The 15,975-nt window shown below is 40.0% G+C and overlaps 1 protein-coding gene across 3 annotated transcripts in view; it reads right to left on the bottom strand.

The window, feature by feature from the left end:
- LOC143210931 (uncharacterized) overlaps positions 1-15,032 on the bottom strand; it is a 101,823-nt gene extending 86,791 nt beyond the window's left edge. For 2 of the 3 annotated variants that reach the window (XM_076428239.1, XM_076428241.1), the window contains exons 1-4: positions 14,881-15,032; positions 5,750-5,900; positions 4,263-4,599; positions 1,633-1,818 (exon numbers count right to left, since the gene is read on the bottom strand). In XM_076428239.1, the coding sequence (XP_076284354.1) occupies positions 1,633-1,818; positions 4,263-4,599 (523 nt within the window). In that variant the 5' untranslated portion in view covers positions 5,750-5,900; positions 14,881-15,032. Of the gene's footprint in view, positions 1-1,632; positions 1,819-4,262; positions 4,600-5,749; positions 5,901-6,734; positions 6,853-14,880 lie in introns of those variants that run through there. The other variant, XM_076428240.1, reaches the window with a different exon arrangement.
- Between the last annotated feature and the right edge of the window lie 943 nt (positions 15,033-15,975).

Raw genomic sequence — 15,975 nt, 5'->3', positions numbered from 1 at the left:
TTACCCTTTCTCTGCCGGTACTGGATTAGTCACGTGACATTGCGACACATGCGCGACAAAGACGGAGCGCGTCACGTGACCGGGTCGTGGGGGAGTGTGGTCGTAGAAGGGGAAGGGTAGAGCGGAGAGAAGAGTCTTGATCTGGCGACACTGCTCGAGCATGACACGAACCTGAAGATCTCGCGACATCGATAAGACATCGATCGAACTTCTAGTCCAAAACAATTTACAAATCCGGATACGAACACAACAACGACGGCGCGGCGGCGTCGAATCTGAAGTAATCGTCCGATGATTCGCCGCTTCCTCGAATAGTACCGATAAAACTGATTAGCAGACGATTGCGACACCCAGTGTAATCTATGACTAGCACCTGTGCGTCGTTATTGGATTGTTATGATTCACGAGTGCAATTTGGCGCAACGTCACACGTCTCCGATCCAGCGGAGGTCATGTTTATTACGAGACCATCGCGTGACGTTTCCCGTCTGTCGTCGATCGTCGCGTAATCGATATTACAAATAAACAACGGTGAGTCATAGCACGCGAAAAAGCACGAAGAACATCTGCAATCAAGCTTTCCCGTAAGAGGCGACGGCCCTTGGAAAATCGATGCTCCGAAGACGGCGGCGCGGCGCCTAGCGTCTACGGTCTTGAACTTCGATTTTCTTAAAAACTATACCTTGCATGTCGTTGGAAAAAATTGTATACTTTATTCCGAGTGTACTCTTCCATGCGGAATTATTTGAAAATTTTTGCGCAATTGTTTCGTCAGCTAATGATGAGTAATAATTGTTTGTGTGAGCAATATGTTCATAAAGTTATGTTTATTTTTATTGTATTTTTTAAACGAAGAGATATCGTGCAAATCTATTTGCATAGTTGGCATCTTCGTTCGAAAATACAACTTTTGTTAGTTTATACTTCTCTTCTATCTGTAATAGTTCATGAAATATACGTCTATGAATCTTCAGGGGTGGTTTTCATCCCTTTGACTTGAATATTAGTAGATAAAAAAGTATGCGTGGAAAATATCATGAGAATTTCTTAACTCATTCTTTTTCTTTAAGAAAATAGTGACCAAAACTTATTACGACGATATCATGACGTATTTTGCGAAAGAAGAAATTATGAATCCACTGACAGTCATAATAGTTGTCCACCCCACTCCTGTCAATTACGTGCTACGAGAATGGAGTGGAGAGGACAACTATTATGACAGTGATTCAACCCTCAACTACTTTTCCGATAAAAATTCACCTTATTTGTTTTACAGCTTGCAGAATTTTTTATTTGTGCTAATTTTTTACTATTAATAACCATTACTATTATTAACCAGGTAATAATTTTCCCTGACTGCAATTTCCATGTATTTATCAACGGTTAAATTGTTGAAGTATATTTTTATATATTGCCGAGTGCTTAACTAAAACAAATTAAAAAATCTGGAGTGATGAAGAATAACAATTGCATTATTCCATGAATTGAAGACTTCGATGCAAAAACACAGTTTCTAATGTTCATTAAGGTCTCCTCTTTCTAAGAACAGGATGCGAATCGAATTATGATCGAAGCGGTATACAAGAATTATTACAAGAGTGATGTATAGAAGAATGATGGACGAGGACTCACCAACGGGTGCGAATTTGAATCTCTTGATCCTCGGCAGAGTGGCAGTAGTACAAACGCGCGTCAAGGCTGGCATAGTGGTGTCTCTGTTCAACGGGCTGTTAGGTCTCGACGTGTTCGACGATGCTTCCACTTCTGGGACGGCGGCTCGTTTGACGGGTCTCTCCTCGGTGCCAGTCACCTCTACGGCTAATGAACGCATCCTCCGTTCACGCATGTAATCTCGCCACGTGTATGGTGTGTCATTAGGCCGCGGCGAATCGACTGTCATTAGTCGCGGAACCGCCGATCGGCGGATTTCAAAATTTATCGCGTCAGCTGACTCTCTTGATCAAAAACATCGCTACCATTTATTATGCTCGATAATCTACCATCTAAACACGGAGGACATCTGGACAAACTTTGATGACTCATTTGTTAACGAACTGACCTGACGTTCTTGCTACTTATGGTTGAGGATTTTAAGATGACGATTTTATGGCAGCCATGGATAGAATCATTCGAGGGGACGTTTACATTAGGATGATTGACACCCTTACATTTTTTGACAGGGTTGAATGATGTTTTTGAAAAATTTATCGATTTTTGGGGCTCGTTACTCTTTGCTATATTAGTTGCAATTTATATTATTTTTATTGGAAAATTAAGGCCCGAATTGTTCATGTTCTAAAGCATAATGATAAACACAGTGTAACCAGTTATGGCAATGATGATCACTTTTTAATTTTTATATTATGAATAAAATATACATCTTGAACAATTATAAAACATTAGGAAAATTAAATCGAAGAGGTTTACCATCAGAATATTCTTTTTAATGCAATATTATATGCTTTGACCACAACAATAGTCCTCCAGTAAATGAAGTATTAGCAAATCCATTGTTTCCAGGCAGAAACATGAACAATCATAAAATACAAGAAAAGAGAAGAATATATTTGACGTTTCAGAAAAATGGTTCATGAAATCTTTAAAGAAAATTGTCAACCGAGGAAGGAGTGAACCGGGAATGCAACAATGGCTCGTAAATGGATGATAATTTTGGCAACTGTCATCGGGTGCATCACCAGGAAAGAACGCGATGGGCCAACAGAAACAACTTCCGTCGCGAAGTCAGCGGCCGCGTTTATGCGATGACAAAGCAAAACTTCGTTCCGCGAAACGAAAATGCTCGGAACGGTGGTTTTACTTGCACAGTATTTTCGGCCGACGAACAACCTCGAAGCTGGCGAAAAATTGGATCGTCATCGAGGTTGCATTACCAGCAAAAATCGTCCGCGAATCCTCGAACTGAACAATGAACAGAGAGACCGTGAAATACTTTTAGCGTGACAGAGGAAACAAATTTCTACTCGCTGGGGAACAATGGACGTGCGGATTGCATCAATTGATTATTCATCGCTGTACTATTCAACGCTGGTGCTGGTTGCTCCATTTAGAGAGAAACAGTGGAAAATTATAGAAAATGTCATTATGGGAGATTGTTAATCGTTTTTAAGGTAATTTGGAGTGTTTTGGATAGAGATTAGAGTCCAAATAGTGGGAATTTTGTGATTAGAAAATTAGTCTGAACGCTCTTAGTTACTTAATAATACTACCCCTAACAGAACATCTTTTATAAGTGTGCAATTATTTGACATTGAATAAAAATTTGACATAAACATCATTTTTTATGGAACTGCATTTTGATACATTTTCTCCAGTTTCAACATTTTCATCACTATCAGATTAATTGCAAAATATCCAAGAAAGATTATAGATTACAGATAAAAATTGACAGTCTTCGAGAGAAAGATCTAAAAGTGAATAATTAATAAATTTTTCAAATGTGTACATTTCACAAGAAATACTCTAATAAAAAATACATAATGTTCTAAAACAGAAAAAATACACTATTGTATCCGGGAGAGTATACAATCGTTCTGTATAACAATTATTCTCATAGCTTTCATAGTTGAACCAGAAAATTGTGTATTTCTATAAAATCGTATTTCTTAAAAACTGAAAGAGAGAAATATACAAGAATCTTCTACCTATCTAAGTTGAAAATTTCACACGTTTGCAAATTCCTTAAAAATTTAAGTAAATGATGTGAGACACGAATTCAAATCTACAACAAACTCCCACAACATCCCTGTTAAACAATGTGATCGTCTAATTCCTGTCTGAAGTTGAAAATTTGACACATTTACAAAATAAATTTCTTAATAATTAGATGGTATCTGTGAGACACGACTTCACATCTACAACAATCTCCCACAAAATCCCTGTTAAACAATGTGATCATCTAACTAATTCCTGTCTGAAGTTGAAAATTTGACACGTTTACAAAATAAATTTCTTAATAATTACATTGTAACTGTGAGAAACGACGTCAAATCTACAACAATCTCCCACAAACTACCCACAAAATCGCTGTCTAACAACTTAACGATCAACCTAACTGCCGAAATTACGTCCACAAATTGACCCATATCATCTTCTAAACTAGATCATGAACACGTCCATAGTCCTGTGGCACGTGGCGCCTCGCACGTGGAATCAAAGGGAAACAGGCCGCGGCCTAACGACACACGTCCACACTGACAGCTCTATCTCCACGTGGTGCTCCACGATATTCTCCGGGGACTTACTCATCGACGACGGTCTCTTGACAGACTTCCCGGCGAGCAACAGCCCCGACGATGCTTTACCACGATGGTTCACCGCTGACTGCGCCGCGTTCGGCCCAGCCAGGGATATCTTTGCACTCATCCTCGCAATGGCGGCGGCTGCTGCTGCTGTCGCTGTTGCCGATTCCTGCGATCCTGACTCACGTACCGGGAAGTCGAGAACGGAGGTCGCGCTGGCATACCTCCTCGTTAAATCACGGCGGACCTTCTCTCTCTTCCCGACAGTGTTATCCGATGGGACTGGACGACGCGTCTCTGTGATCAGGCCCGGTTGGTCTCGAGTCTGCTGATTGAGCATCTGCAAAAGGTGAACATCGTCAGTATACTCGAAGTATGTGCGAAGCACCGCCATTTTTGGAGGAAGTACATGGTGATCTCGATGCCTGCATAGCAAGATCGCGATTTCTCTAACTTCTGTTTTTGTTTATTTTATAAGTTGGTTGACTGGATTTTTGGACGATTATGGTTGTGCATATCTTTTTAATAAATGTTGCAGCTGAGTTTAAATTGTATAGGGACTACAGTGATGACTAGACAGCGGTTTTTATGCATTTATAACGAAAATGAGTAGGTTTAATTTCAAACATTAAAAACATTAGACGAATTTAAAAATACTGCTATATTATTTTCAACCCATTGAATATATTAAGAGAAAAAATAAATTTCTATGTCGGTCCGATCTGTTGCAATTCAGGTGGAACATTTTTATTTTGCATAAAGATCCGCTGTCTAGTGATGACTGAACTTGTTGGTATAGTTTGTGTTTAAATTGGACTGTTGCATATAGATGTGAAGAATAATGTTGGGTTAACTATTTTTTAAACATTATATTTTGTATGGGAATGATAGTGTAATTTGTTTACAACTGTAACTATAAGTAAAAGCTAGCTGTGCCAATACTGTTCTTCATGATTGTATAATACTAACATATAAAATATTTTTCGTGCCTTCAGATGCACCATTAAAATGTGCATTACAATTTACAGTAAAATGTAAATTAAAATACAAAAGTTTTAACAATAATATTAAACATTAAAAGTGAATTGAAATATAAAAAATAGAAAAAAGAATTTTTCGAAGTGTAACAAATAGTTCAGGAAATAATCAAGTTCAGATAAACCAGTTTCTTCGCATTTCGTATTAGGTGCACAAATTAATTCGTGGGGCTGCCTCCATCAATTCTAAACTCATTTCGAATTCAAATCCCCCAAGGCCACCATCTTGAAAATAGTATCTAAGATACTACGAGAAGAAAGAATGTAGGTTCGTGGAGGGTATTGACTGTAGAAATTCCAAGGAACAGGTTCGAAAATTGGGATAGCTCGGTTAGAATTGTGTGGAGGCAATGGCCGAAGTGGCGTTGATCTAATCACGATGAATCACGGATCACTGGAGGTCCTTGAGCGAGTCCCTTAATCTCGGCCGCGTAAAAATCGTGTATATCCTACCAGGAGGTCGAGACCGGACGTCCTCGAGGCATGGTCACAGTCCTCCTCGACGCTTTCAGCCGGTGTCTTCGGTCATCGTTCGGTATCTGCACGGCAGATGCTTCCCATGACCGAGCCCGGAGGAGGAGGGATCACGAAATCGCGAGGTGATCTGGAAACGAAAGGAAATCCTTGTTAAGAAAAAAGCTAGTTTATAATAATCTTTATTTATTCATGGCAATCTTCGTGCATAGTTAAAATGATTCAGAATTAAATTATTGCTGCAGTGAAAATCGCATTATTAAGGACGAGTAAGCATAAAAACGCCTGGGATCAAGATATAAATTTTAAAATATTATTTTCCATTTAAAAAAGAATGGACAATTCAGGTAACTAGATAAATAAGGTAGAAAATATTAAATAGGTTCGTCAGGGCATCAAAGAAAACATTTCGCTGCATCTATATGTTCAATGAAAATTAGCTTAATTAAGAACGAGCAAGCATACATAAAAACGCCTGTGATCAAAATACATATTTTAACATATTATTCTCCATTTGAAAAAGAATGGAGAGTTCAGGTAACAAGATAAACAAGATAGAAAATATTAAACAGGTTCGTCAGAGAAGCAAGAATTAATTTTTCCCTGCATGTCTTTAAATTTTATCGTTCTCGAATAATTTATAAATAAATATACATATACATATTCCTTTTGAGTTATCTAGAAAGCCATGTATTTACGTTCAGTGAAAAGAAAGGTAAGAGATCGAGTACTTTAGCAAATGAATGGCGAGATCAAATGCATTATGCGGTATGTCGAGGATCTAGATCGCGGATCGACGGGAGGTTCTACGAATAATGATCGAGCCTCGTTGCTTCCCGGTGAGCCTGAATCACGAACCGGGAAGCGGAGGATTGAAGGTCGCGTCAACAGAGTGATAACTTTGAATGACGACGGGCCATTAAGGATTAAAAGTCTCTCGCAGAGGTCCTCGCTCGCCAATCACCTTATTCGACGGATTAACCCTGGACCGGCACAATACTGTCTGACAGGACGTGCGTGTATGGCGATTGACACGTGCTTCACTTCCGTCAACTCCGAGAGCAATTCTTTTACCGCGCTTTTTCTTCAACTTCCTGTTCTATTCTAGAATTCATTATCATAATTCAGCAAGGTGTTTAATATACGTCGAAAGGTAACTTAGAATGTTTTAAATGGCTTACAAGAACATTAAATTTCAATTATATGCAGTTCCTGGATTTAAATATGTAGATCGTATGATTTTGTAACGTTTCAATTAAAAGTACTTTTCAAATATGTACAGAGTTAGTGTTTGATGTAAGAAAATGAGAACTGCACTTTCTAAGAAAAACGAATATCCCCTCCTTATTTTATTTTTAATGTCTCTAAATTGTCGTCAAAACATTAACAGTACCGAATCGTAATAATAAATAATATAGAATCATAATAAAAATAAAATGTAAATGGTAAGGATATAAATCAGACCGTACATAGAACATTTGTATAAATTCCTAGTTTGTTTCCTCGCTAATTAGATTGTATACTGTTGGCAAATAAATAACCACACCCCCGCTAATTGCAAGAGCTCCATTAGAAAACGCATTAGGCATTCGCGAGATTGAATAATAAATTGACTAACGTGCATATTAGTCATTATTTCTGGTTGTCAGAGGCTGCAGATATTAACAGTGATACGGCGCGATTTATCCTCGGCAATAACTTGTCGCGGGCCGATTATTAGAAAGCGAGATCGACGAAAAACAGATAACGCCATAACACTTCAACGTTCGGGACAAGTAGAAACGGTGAGTAATAGACAGACACGCTGGGCCGGACCAGCACACCGCAACAATACCATAAATTCTAGATACTTCAGGCTAAAAAATATTGCGATCCAAATGTTCCTCGAACAACGTGTATAAAACGTGCAAATGTTTTTCGTAAACGCTACAATTGAGCAACATTTCATCGAGTTGTTCAGTTACATTTCACTAATTGTTCACTAAAAATGTTCGTTCGTGAAATCGGTGTTTTAACAAGTAATCGCATGTTTGACTAACAGCAACAGCAGTTTCCTGACACTAAACGATAATAATTAATGATACTAACGATAAAAATATTAACAGTGCTTCCGCGTATGCAATATGCACCTGTCTATAAATAATAAAATGGAAGGAACAATATTCTTTTAGAAATTATTTCATAAACACAAAGTATAATGTATTTTTATAAATACAAAGTATAATGTATTTTTATAAATACAAAGTATAATGTATTTTTATATAATAAATACAAAGCATAATGTATTTTTATAAATGCAAAGAGTATATTTTTATAAATACATATTCAGCTATCTCCAATATAATTAATTACTAAAAATAAATTGTTTAAAATTAGTACCAGTGAAGGAACTGTCTTTAGAAATACATGTTGAGTAAAACACTCGGGTAATTGTCGGTAATAAAATTGCAAAAAAATGTGAGAGTGCAATAGGGTACTTGAGGTAAAAGGTGGAGTGTGAAACTTTCGATATCGTTGTTTTGCTCGCTTTTTCCGTTCACCCTGAAGAAACGAGAGAGCACTCGATCTTCCGAGCTCTCCATCGACCATGAGAGCGCATCGGGTCAGGAATAATTCAAATCGCGGTGGAATAACACCGGGTCGCGACGGAAAAACACGAGGGACAACTGCGAGAGAGCACGTTGACTTCTTCTTATTCTTCTTCTTCTTCTTCCTCCTCGAGAAGACGTCGGCCGAAGGACCTTGAAGAGGGAACAGGAACTTACTTCCCGGGCGACACGCCAAGGCGAGCCGGAATCGCGAGACTCTTTGTCCTAACTTTCTGGTGCATTAACAGCGCCGGCTCTTGTAAACCTAGCCCGATTGTTGTTCAACAACTGAGTCACCCAAGACACGGTTAATCTTCATACCAACGTGAGAAACTGTTCCTCGCTGGCAACAAACGGTACGGTAGTACATATAGCGTCTGATGAATTGAGGATTATGGGCTTCCATTGAATTGTTAGGTATTTGAAAATGGGTAAAGTTGAATGTTTGAAAATGTTCATCTGTTCAGAATTTACAACACGATTTTATAGAATTTTTGGAGAAATGTTCATTTTTTATCATTTTTGATTTCCTGAAACGCGGGTTAGTAAAATCTTTGAAAAAGTGTGGAAGATGTCTACCGTTTAAAAAAAAAGATCTTGTAGAATTTTCAGTGTCTTGAAACTGGATATTGTAAAATATTTGAAAATGTTTGAAAAGAGACTTTTTGGCATGATTGTTAGCATGGGTTGTCTAATGTGAAATGTCAGATAATTTGAAAATTGGCAGAAAATGGTATGTTTGAAGGCAACATATTTTCTTGTCTACATTTTCTAACATATCGAATCTAAGGTGAATCGAACAGACTCCAGTATGCTGTCTAGGGTGGCCTGCACTATACCACAACGGGACTGTTTCTCGCTATGAACTTTGCTTAAGGTCAGGTTGACTCACGGGAAGGTCAGAGGTCGAGCGAGCAGCCATGAACTTCCCATTCAAAGGAGAGTAACTTTTAAGGGGAACCAACTGTTTCGGTATGGGATCAACAATTACTTATCTAAAACCATCTTCCCAAAATATTTGCAAAAATTAAAGCATTTCCTTCATCGAGACTACTATATTGCAATCCTACGAACCTGTAAAACTATGAAATCGATAATAAATAATTTTTAAAAATATTCCACAATTTTTTTTTTATATTATATTTAAAAATAGTAATCAATAAATATTCCATAATAATTTGCTATCTGCCTGTACAATTTCAATCATCATTTAATTAGACAATTTCTGGTGATTACATTAAAAGGATAGCTGTCACATTAGAAACAAAAGAAAGACTATGAGAAGTGCTTTCAAAGATACGTATTAAAAAGTTGATAAAGGAAGCTGTAAATGGTCCTAAGCATCGCCATAAATGAATAATTTTTATTAAACATCCACCGTTTACTTTCCAGCTAAAAAAGTATTCTCAAAACATCCTCTTCGCCATACTTCTTGATTCAATTCGCCGTCAGGAAAAACGAACATTGTCGACTGTCTATAACCACGGACACTATCGATTGTATCTCGGAGCTAACGCTGACTGCCATCGACGCCACTGAACTCTCGCAGAAGTGTATGATCCATAAAAACGGAAAAACGCGGTGCTCTTCCCCATTTCCGGCTGGCCTATCCCCTTAATTGGACCCGACCTTCGAGTCCGTTTAATGGATCCCCTTATCGTGATCTAAATCGTGTCCAGTCACGAACATAATCACGGAAGGAACCGCTCTCGGAACGAGTGCGGTGGACTAGACACAACCAGCACAAACCAGGAACAAAAGTGGTCCGTGGGTCGGTCGAGGAACGCGCGAAAGAACGCAGAAATGCGAATCAAACGAGAAAGAACGAGCGAGAGAGAAAGAGAATGAGTTCTACGGCTCCCACCGCGCGGTCAGTATAGCTCTCGCTCGAGTAGTATGCCGCGTATTTAAATAGAATCCCGTGGCTCAAGGAGAAAACGCAAGGCTGCGGCAAGGACTCCGGCTGTTTTATGCCTCCTTGTCGGATCACTGCCACGGTGGAGCGCACGCGGGCCGACGCGGGCCGAGTCGGGCCGGCCCGGCCCGAGAAAGTGACTCGTGCGTTGTCTAATTAATTCTGCAACCCGTACTCCCCGCAGATCGAAATCGAAGCGGTATCTTGTCTACCGACGAACACACCGAGACTACTTCGCTTATCTGCTCGCCGTGTTCGCCGGAACACTTTTTCTTTTCGTCTCCCTCTCTCTCTCTTTCTCTCAATCTCCCTCCCCTCCCGGACTATTACCGAGACACGCAGCCCGCGGATCAATTAAATCGTTCGCTATACGCTAACGATTATGGGAGCTTGCCTGCATGCGCGTGCACTGATTAGTCGCGCATTTCTGCTGCGCGATTTCTTCAGCACGCTTTAATTGTACGGTGGGTTTAAGAATGTTTTTTTTTTTTTAGATTGGTGATGGATGTGTTTTGGGGATTTTTTGGGGGTAAATTTTAGAGAAATACCAGATACATTTTAGAATTTTTAGCTTCGATACCGAATTTTGAAAAATGAATAACATTTTGAAACGCCTATTTCTTGCAGAACTTGTGAAATACTAAGTTCATATTTTTGCAGTTTTACCATCTCGATGTGGTTGTTGACATATAATTTTTTCAGATTTTTCAAAGTGGAGGAACAGAAGAAATCAAAACTGGTAATTTTTTCAACTATGTATCCCCACTCTGAAAAATCTGAAAACATTGTATGTCGAGAACCACAACGAGATGATAAATCGGCATTTCAAGATTTCCGTTACTTTTTAAAATTCGGTTTCGGAGCTAAAAATTCTGAAAAAATTCATAGATGTGCATTGTAATAGCTAAAATATGCCTGATTTTTTTCAGAATTTTCAATTGTAGAGGACAAGAGATATTACGGTAAAACCAGATTTTTCGAATCGAGATCGGTATTAGAAAGCGACAGGCGAATTCCACGGCGCGTCCCGAATTATCAGCGAGCTAGATTCCTCGGTTATTGCTCGTTAGGACGGTAAATCATGAAACTGCGGGGCGAGAGTCCTTGCCGGTGACGCAGCAATAACAGTATTGGTAAGTAATAGCCCGGCGAAACCGGCTGCGGCACCGTAGATAGCTAGTATGTAATGCGGTAGTGGCACCGTTCCGTTGCGAAGTAGCCTTAAGGTGTGCTCACAGTGCACACCGTCTAGTTTTCTAGTTAGAAGAGGGCCTAACCGCTCGATACAACCGGGGGCAACAGTTTCGTCCCGAACGAGCACTGCGAGCCCACTCCTCTCTCTCTTTCTCTCTCTCTCGCTATCGATTCGTCTGGAATTATGCTCGACGCCGCTCGATATCGTTCCGCAACGATAAAAATACAAGTTAGGGCCGCGGCCCCGCGATCAAAGATGCAAACGATAACTGTTGAACGAGATGGAAATCACGCGGTGCATTCCGGGAGCGCCGATTTTCCTCCGTCGATCAAGACCGCGTGCAGATCGAGATATAGTCGATTGGTTCAAAATTTTTATTTTGTTTTAATTGGATGTGGATCGAAAAATGTACACAAGAGTACTAACGTAATTTAGAGGCATAAACTCTTGTAATAGTTTAATTTCAAAATTAATTTTAGCAGGTCTCAAGTTTAAATTAATTTTAGAAGTTTGATGGATTTTTATTCTTCTTTGTCCAAAAAGGAAACGGTGGACCTAGTTGTGTGATGATGATTAGAACCTCATATTTTTTAAAACATTTTTGGAAGTGCCTCTTAACAATTGGCTAATTAATTCGACCATTTTTAGTAATTTTGAAGGAAGATACAGACTGATTCTGAGATCCATTTCTAGGGGCATGATTCAAGTACCTTCTTTACTTTTTCCTGCAGTTCTGAACTGACTAAGATACAGCTTTTGACTCACAGCAATAGGCTCCTCAAATAGTCACAGGCTAAAGATCGATCGTGATGCAGTTTGCGAAAGACCTTCGGAACACCGACTGTTATCTCGATCGTCAATAATCGTGACGATTGCTCCGACGCTGCTCGACAGCAATCGCCATCGAATCTTCTAATCGTCGGTGCCCGTCGTCACGGTTCCGACAATAATTCTGACATCAGCTCCGTTTATTTGTCCGAGGGCAACATAATAATTAAATCGTTCCACTTCTTCGGTCGCGATACCGATTACGGTTGCGACGTTTTTCTGGCGCTGTCATAATCCGAGTATGCAGAAAATGTGGCGCTCGCCGTCTAGGCTAATCGAGTTGATTGGTCCTTGCAATTAACGCTCTTTTTAGGGAAAAGCCTAATCGAGTCTAATAATGACAATTTGGACTTGTTGGAATTACCAGGATTATTTGAATCCTGTTCCATCATGTCGGACGAGTGACAAATACATAATTAGTATGTTCTTAAAGTTCATATACGAAGTATGTGCTTCTTGTAAATTATTTTTCAATTTTGAAAAATTTGTTTCTGATTTTGTTCTTAAAAGAATCACTTTAAGTGTTTTGTTAAAAATTTCAAAAAACTGTCCTTCGAATCTAAAACGAGAAATATTACTTCGAATATTCTAAAATTATTGAAGAGAGGGAGACAGTCAAAGAAATTTTTTAAAAATGTGTGTATGTTAGGTGGCAATAAATGTATAAATAATTATTTAGAAATATTGTGAACATAATGTCGCAGAAGATGTACAAATCGAATTTATTTAAACGGGTATCATACGTCCTCTAATCAGGAAAATGTGCAGGAAGCCTCAGCCGTTAGTAGACCTCTGCGGATTGCAAATTATCAACAAACGTAATCACCCGGCGTCACGGAACAGTCAGATAAGCTTGTTCTTAATTCCAGGCACAGTTACGCCATCGCCGGATCGAATTCCTGCGTCATGGTTACGAGAAGATCGCAACGCGAGCGTTGAGGGGGCAGACCACAACAATTAGGGTGGCATACGGACCGTATTACCAGCATAATCAAATCACATGGACCCTTGCAGCTCCGTCATGCCCGTGGAACCGGCGACAAAAGGGGATGGCCGCCCTCTCGAGCCCCCGATGCTACCCCCTATCCTGCCTATTGGCCTTGTACGCCAGTTGATTCATCTTGTTTGCTTTTTATTATCTCGCCGACCACCGAAACGAGCACCCAAGCTACCAACCGACCCACCCCTACCAGGGTGGTGTTAATCAATTTACGAGATCACCAGACGACGGACACGCGTGCATAACCGATCACCCTGCACCCCGTTCACGTTCCTCGATCGACCGGAAGATATTATCGCGAATCTCGGCTTCCTAACCGAGCGGAAACCGCATTATTTGCGGACGATCGCACTTTTTCCTGGTATGCTCGCGATTAGTATGCTGATAAAATGCCGATCTTTGAATTACCATTAAAGCTGCTACGCTGGAACGAATTTATGATTTTATAATTACTGAAGACGCCTCAGTGAGCCGCACGTGGATGCTCACGTGCCCAATTATTGAAGTAAAGGTTACATAAACTTCTGAAGTCTAACAATCCTCTATTTAGAAAAATATACTAATAGTACTATATTAAACTAGATTATAATTTTTTGTGAAATGTAAAATTATTTTTCCGAAATTGTGAAGTTATTGGAAAAGACTAACCCTTATTTAAAAGATTTCGGGAAATAACATTGTAGAGAAACAGAATTATAGGGAACGTCGGTTTAAAATCGTTACTGGAATACATTGAATGCAACGAAGAAGGGTGTTCTAAGCTTATGTTTCACGCAGCTCCTAAAACAACCCCCCTCAACTACGTCAAACTGTTCGGAACTTCTAAATTCAGCGTACCCTACTTCCGAAGCCATCGAACTCCTATTTCTTCCACTTGCTGAAACCACCCTTCCCAAAATAAATCTTTCAGAAGTTGCTACCTACTCGCTTCAACACCTAACACAGTCACTCGGAAATTGTAAAGTACAATTTCCACTCTAAAATCAACAATTCCCAGTTAGACATCGTCCGAATCCTTTATAAAATATCAATTTTTCATATGCATGCAATCTTGTGTTCTAATAATGTACGTACAAATATTGTTCATCGTGTTACTAGTTTTGTGACACTGAATAATTGTCTATAAAATTTCTGCCGATCAAAATTTATTGGTAATAAACACGTCCTCAAACAATTCCTCGAAAAATATGCACATTTATATCTATACAATTTTTCTGAATTCATCACTGCGCATACAGTGGCATTTAAAGAGCCACCCTAGCGCGGGGGGTTGAAAAATTCAAAATCCTCATTCCCACAGTTCCCTCAAGAAAGATATCAAAATGACATATGTTCGAGTTTATTTTAATAATTGCCGTCACACTCGCCCTTTAACCTTTCAGGGACAACGACGTATTGTCAGTTTACACGTTACACTATATTACAGACGTTACAATAATCTTGATGGTTTAAGCTTTTCGACATTTTCCCGTACAATTTCCAAATTCTAGAAAACAAAAAACTTGCTGTAATGAATTTTGAAATATTGTACGATGTGCAGACGTCGTCCCTGAGGGGTTTAAGGGATGTTTTCGATTCCCGTACCTTCGTGCGAGGGTGGAAGGGCTCAGATGACGGTCGCGAGCGTGCGTTACACGGCACGACTTTCAACGTGGCTTGCCCCGCGAGCACTGTTTTCTAAGACGACCGCTGGCCCGAGGGTTGCGCGACTCTCCCTCTATCTCTCTCTCACCCTCTTTCCAACCCTCTTCCACCCCCTTGTTTTGCGTCGTTTCAGTGACGTCGCAGGCGAACGTGGTGTCCATGTGGTGTCCTAGGCAACCCGACTTGCCGTGTATATCCCGCCCACTGTCTTTGTCTCCCTCTCGCTGCCTCTGAACCACCCCTCTCTCAATCCACCCTTCGACGACGTCCACGTTTTCCTCTGTTTTCGTTCTAACCGTTTCTTTCCCTTCTACCGGGTAGATCCATACGTTTGCTCTTTTCTCGCCTTTGACTCCCGGCACCCTGGTTTCGGGGTTGTTACCCCCACTTTGCTATTTTATTATCGCTTACTACACGATTGCAAGAAGTAGAAATTAAATAAGAGACACAGGGTGGTTTATTCAACAACGCACAATTCTGTTTACAACTTTTTTCTGTTTATTCAGCAACTATTTCTTTTATCGTTTTAAGAAATTGAATGTTTAGCATTGGATTTATCAGTCCTTTTTAATCAGATGAAAATGAATCTAAGGGTGGTTTACTCAGCGACTTACAATTTTATTTACGGTTTCAAAAAGCTGGAACTTCAGAACGGACTTTTCCCGATTTTTCAACGCCATTTGTCGCATCCCTTCATTTCCATTCGCGACCCTTTCCCTCTCGATCGAACCCACTCAGGCCTCCCCGTTCTTGTCCTTCCTCTGGATCATCCTCCAACCCCCTGGCCAACCTCCCCGGTTCATACACCCTCGCGTTCATACTACTTTATACCATTCTACTCGCTCGCTCGCACGCGATTCCGCGTACATAGGCACGCGTCTGCGTCACTATTGCACTCGTTCACGCAGACATGCAGAGAACACAGAAATCGATCCGGTCACCTGCCTCCGAAGACTCTTCACACCCCTCGAGGTCTCATCCTCCCTTTATCAGCAAAGAGGCGCAGTTCCTTTGTTTCTCCCTTTCGATATCACG

The sequence above is a fragment of the Lasioglossum baleicum genome, chromosome 7 (assembly GCF_051020765.1).
Source record: "Lasioglossum baleicum chromosome 7, iyLasBale1, whole genome shotgun sequence".
NCBI classification, from domain to species: Eukaryota; Metazoa; Arthropoda; class Insecta; order Hymenoptera; family Halictidae; genus Lasioglossum; species Lasioglossum baleicum.
Note: the sequence above shows the minus strand (reverse complement) of the source record. Positions and strands in the feature narration are given on the sequence as shown.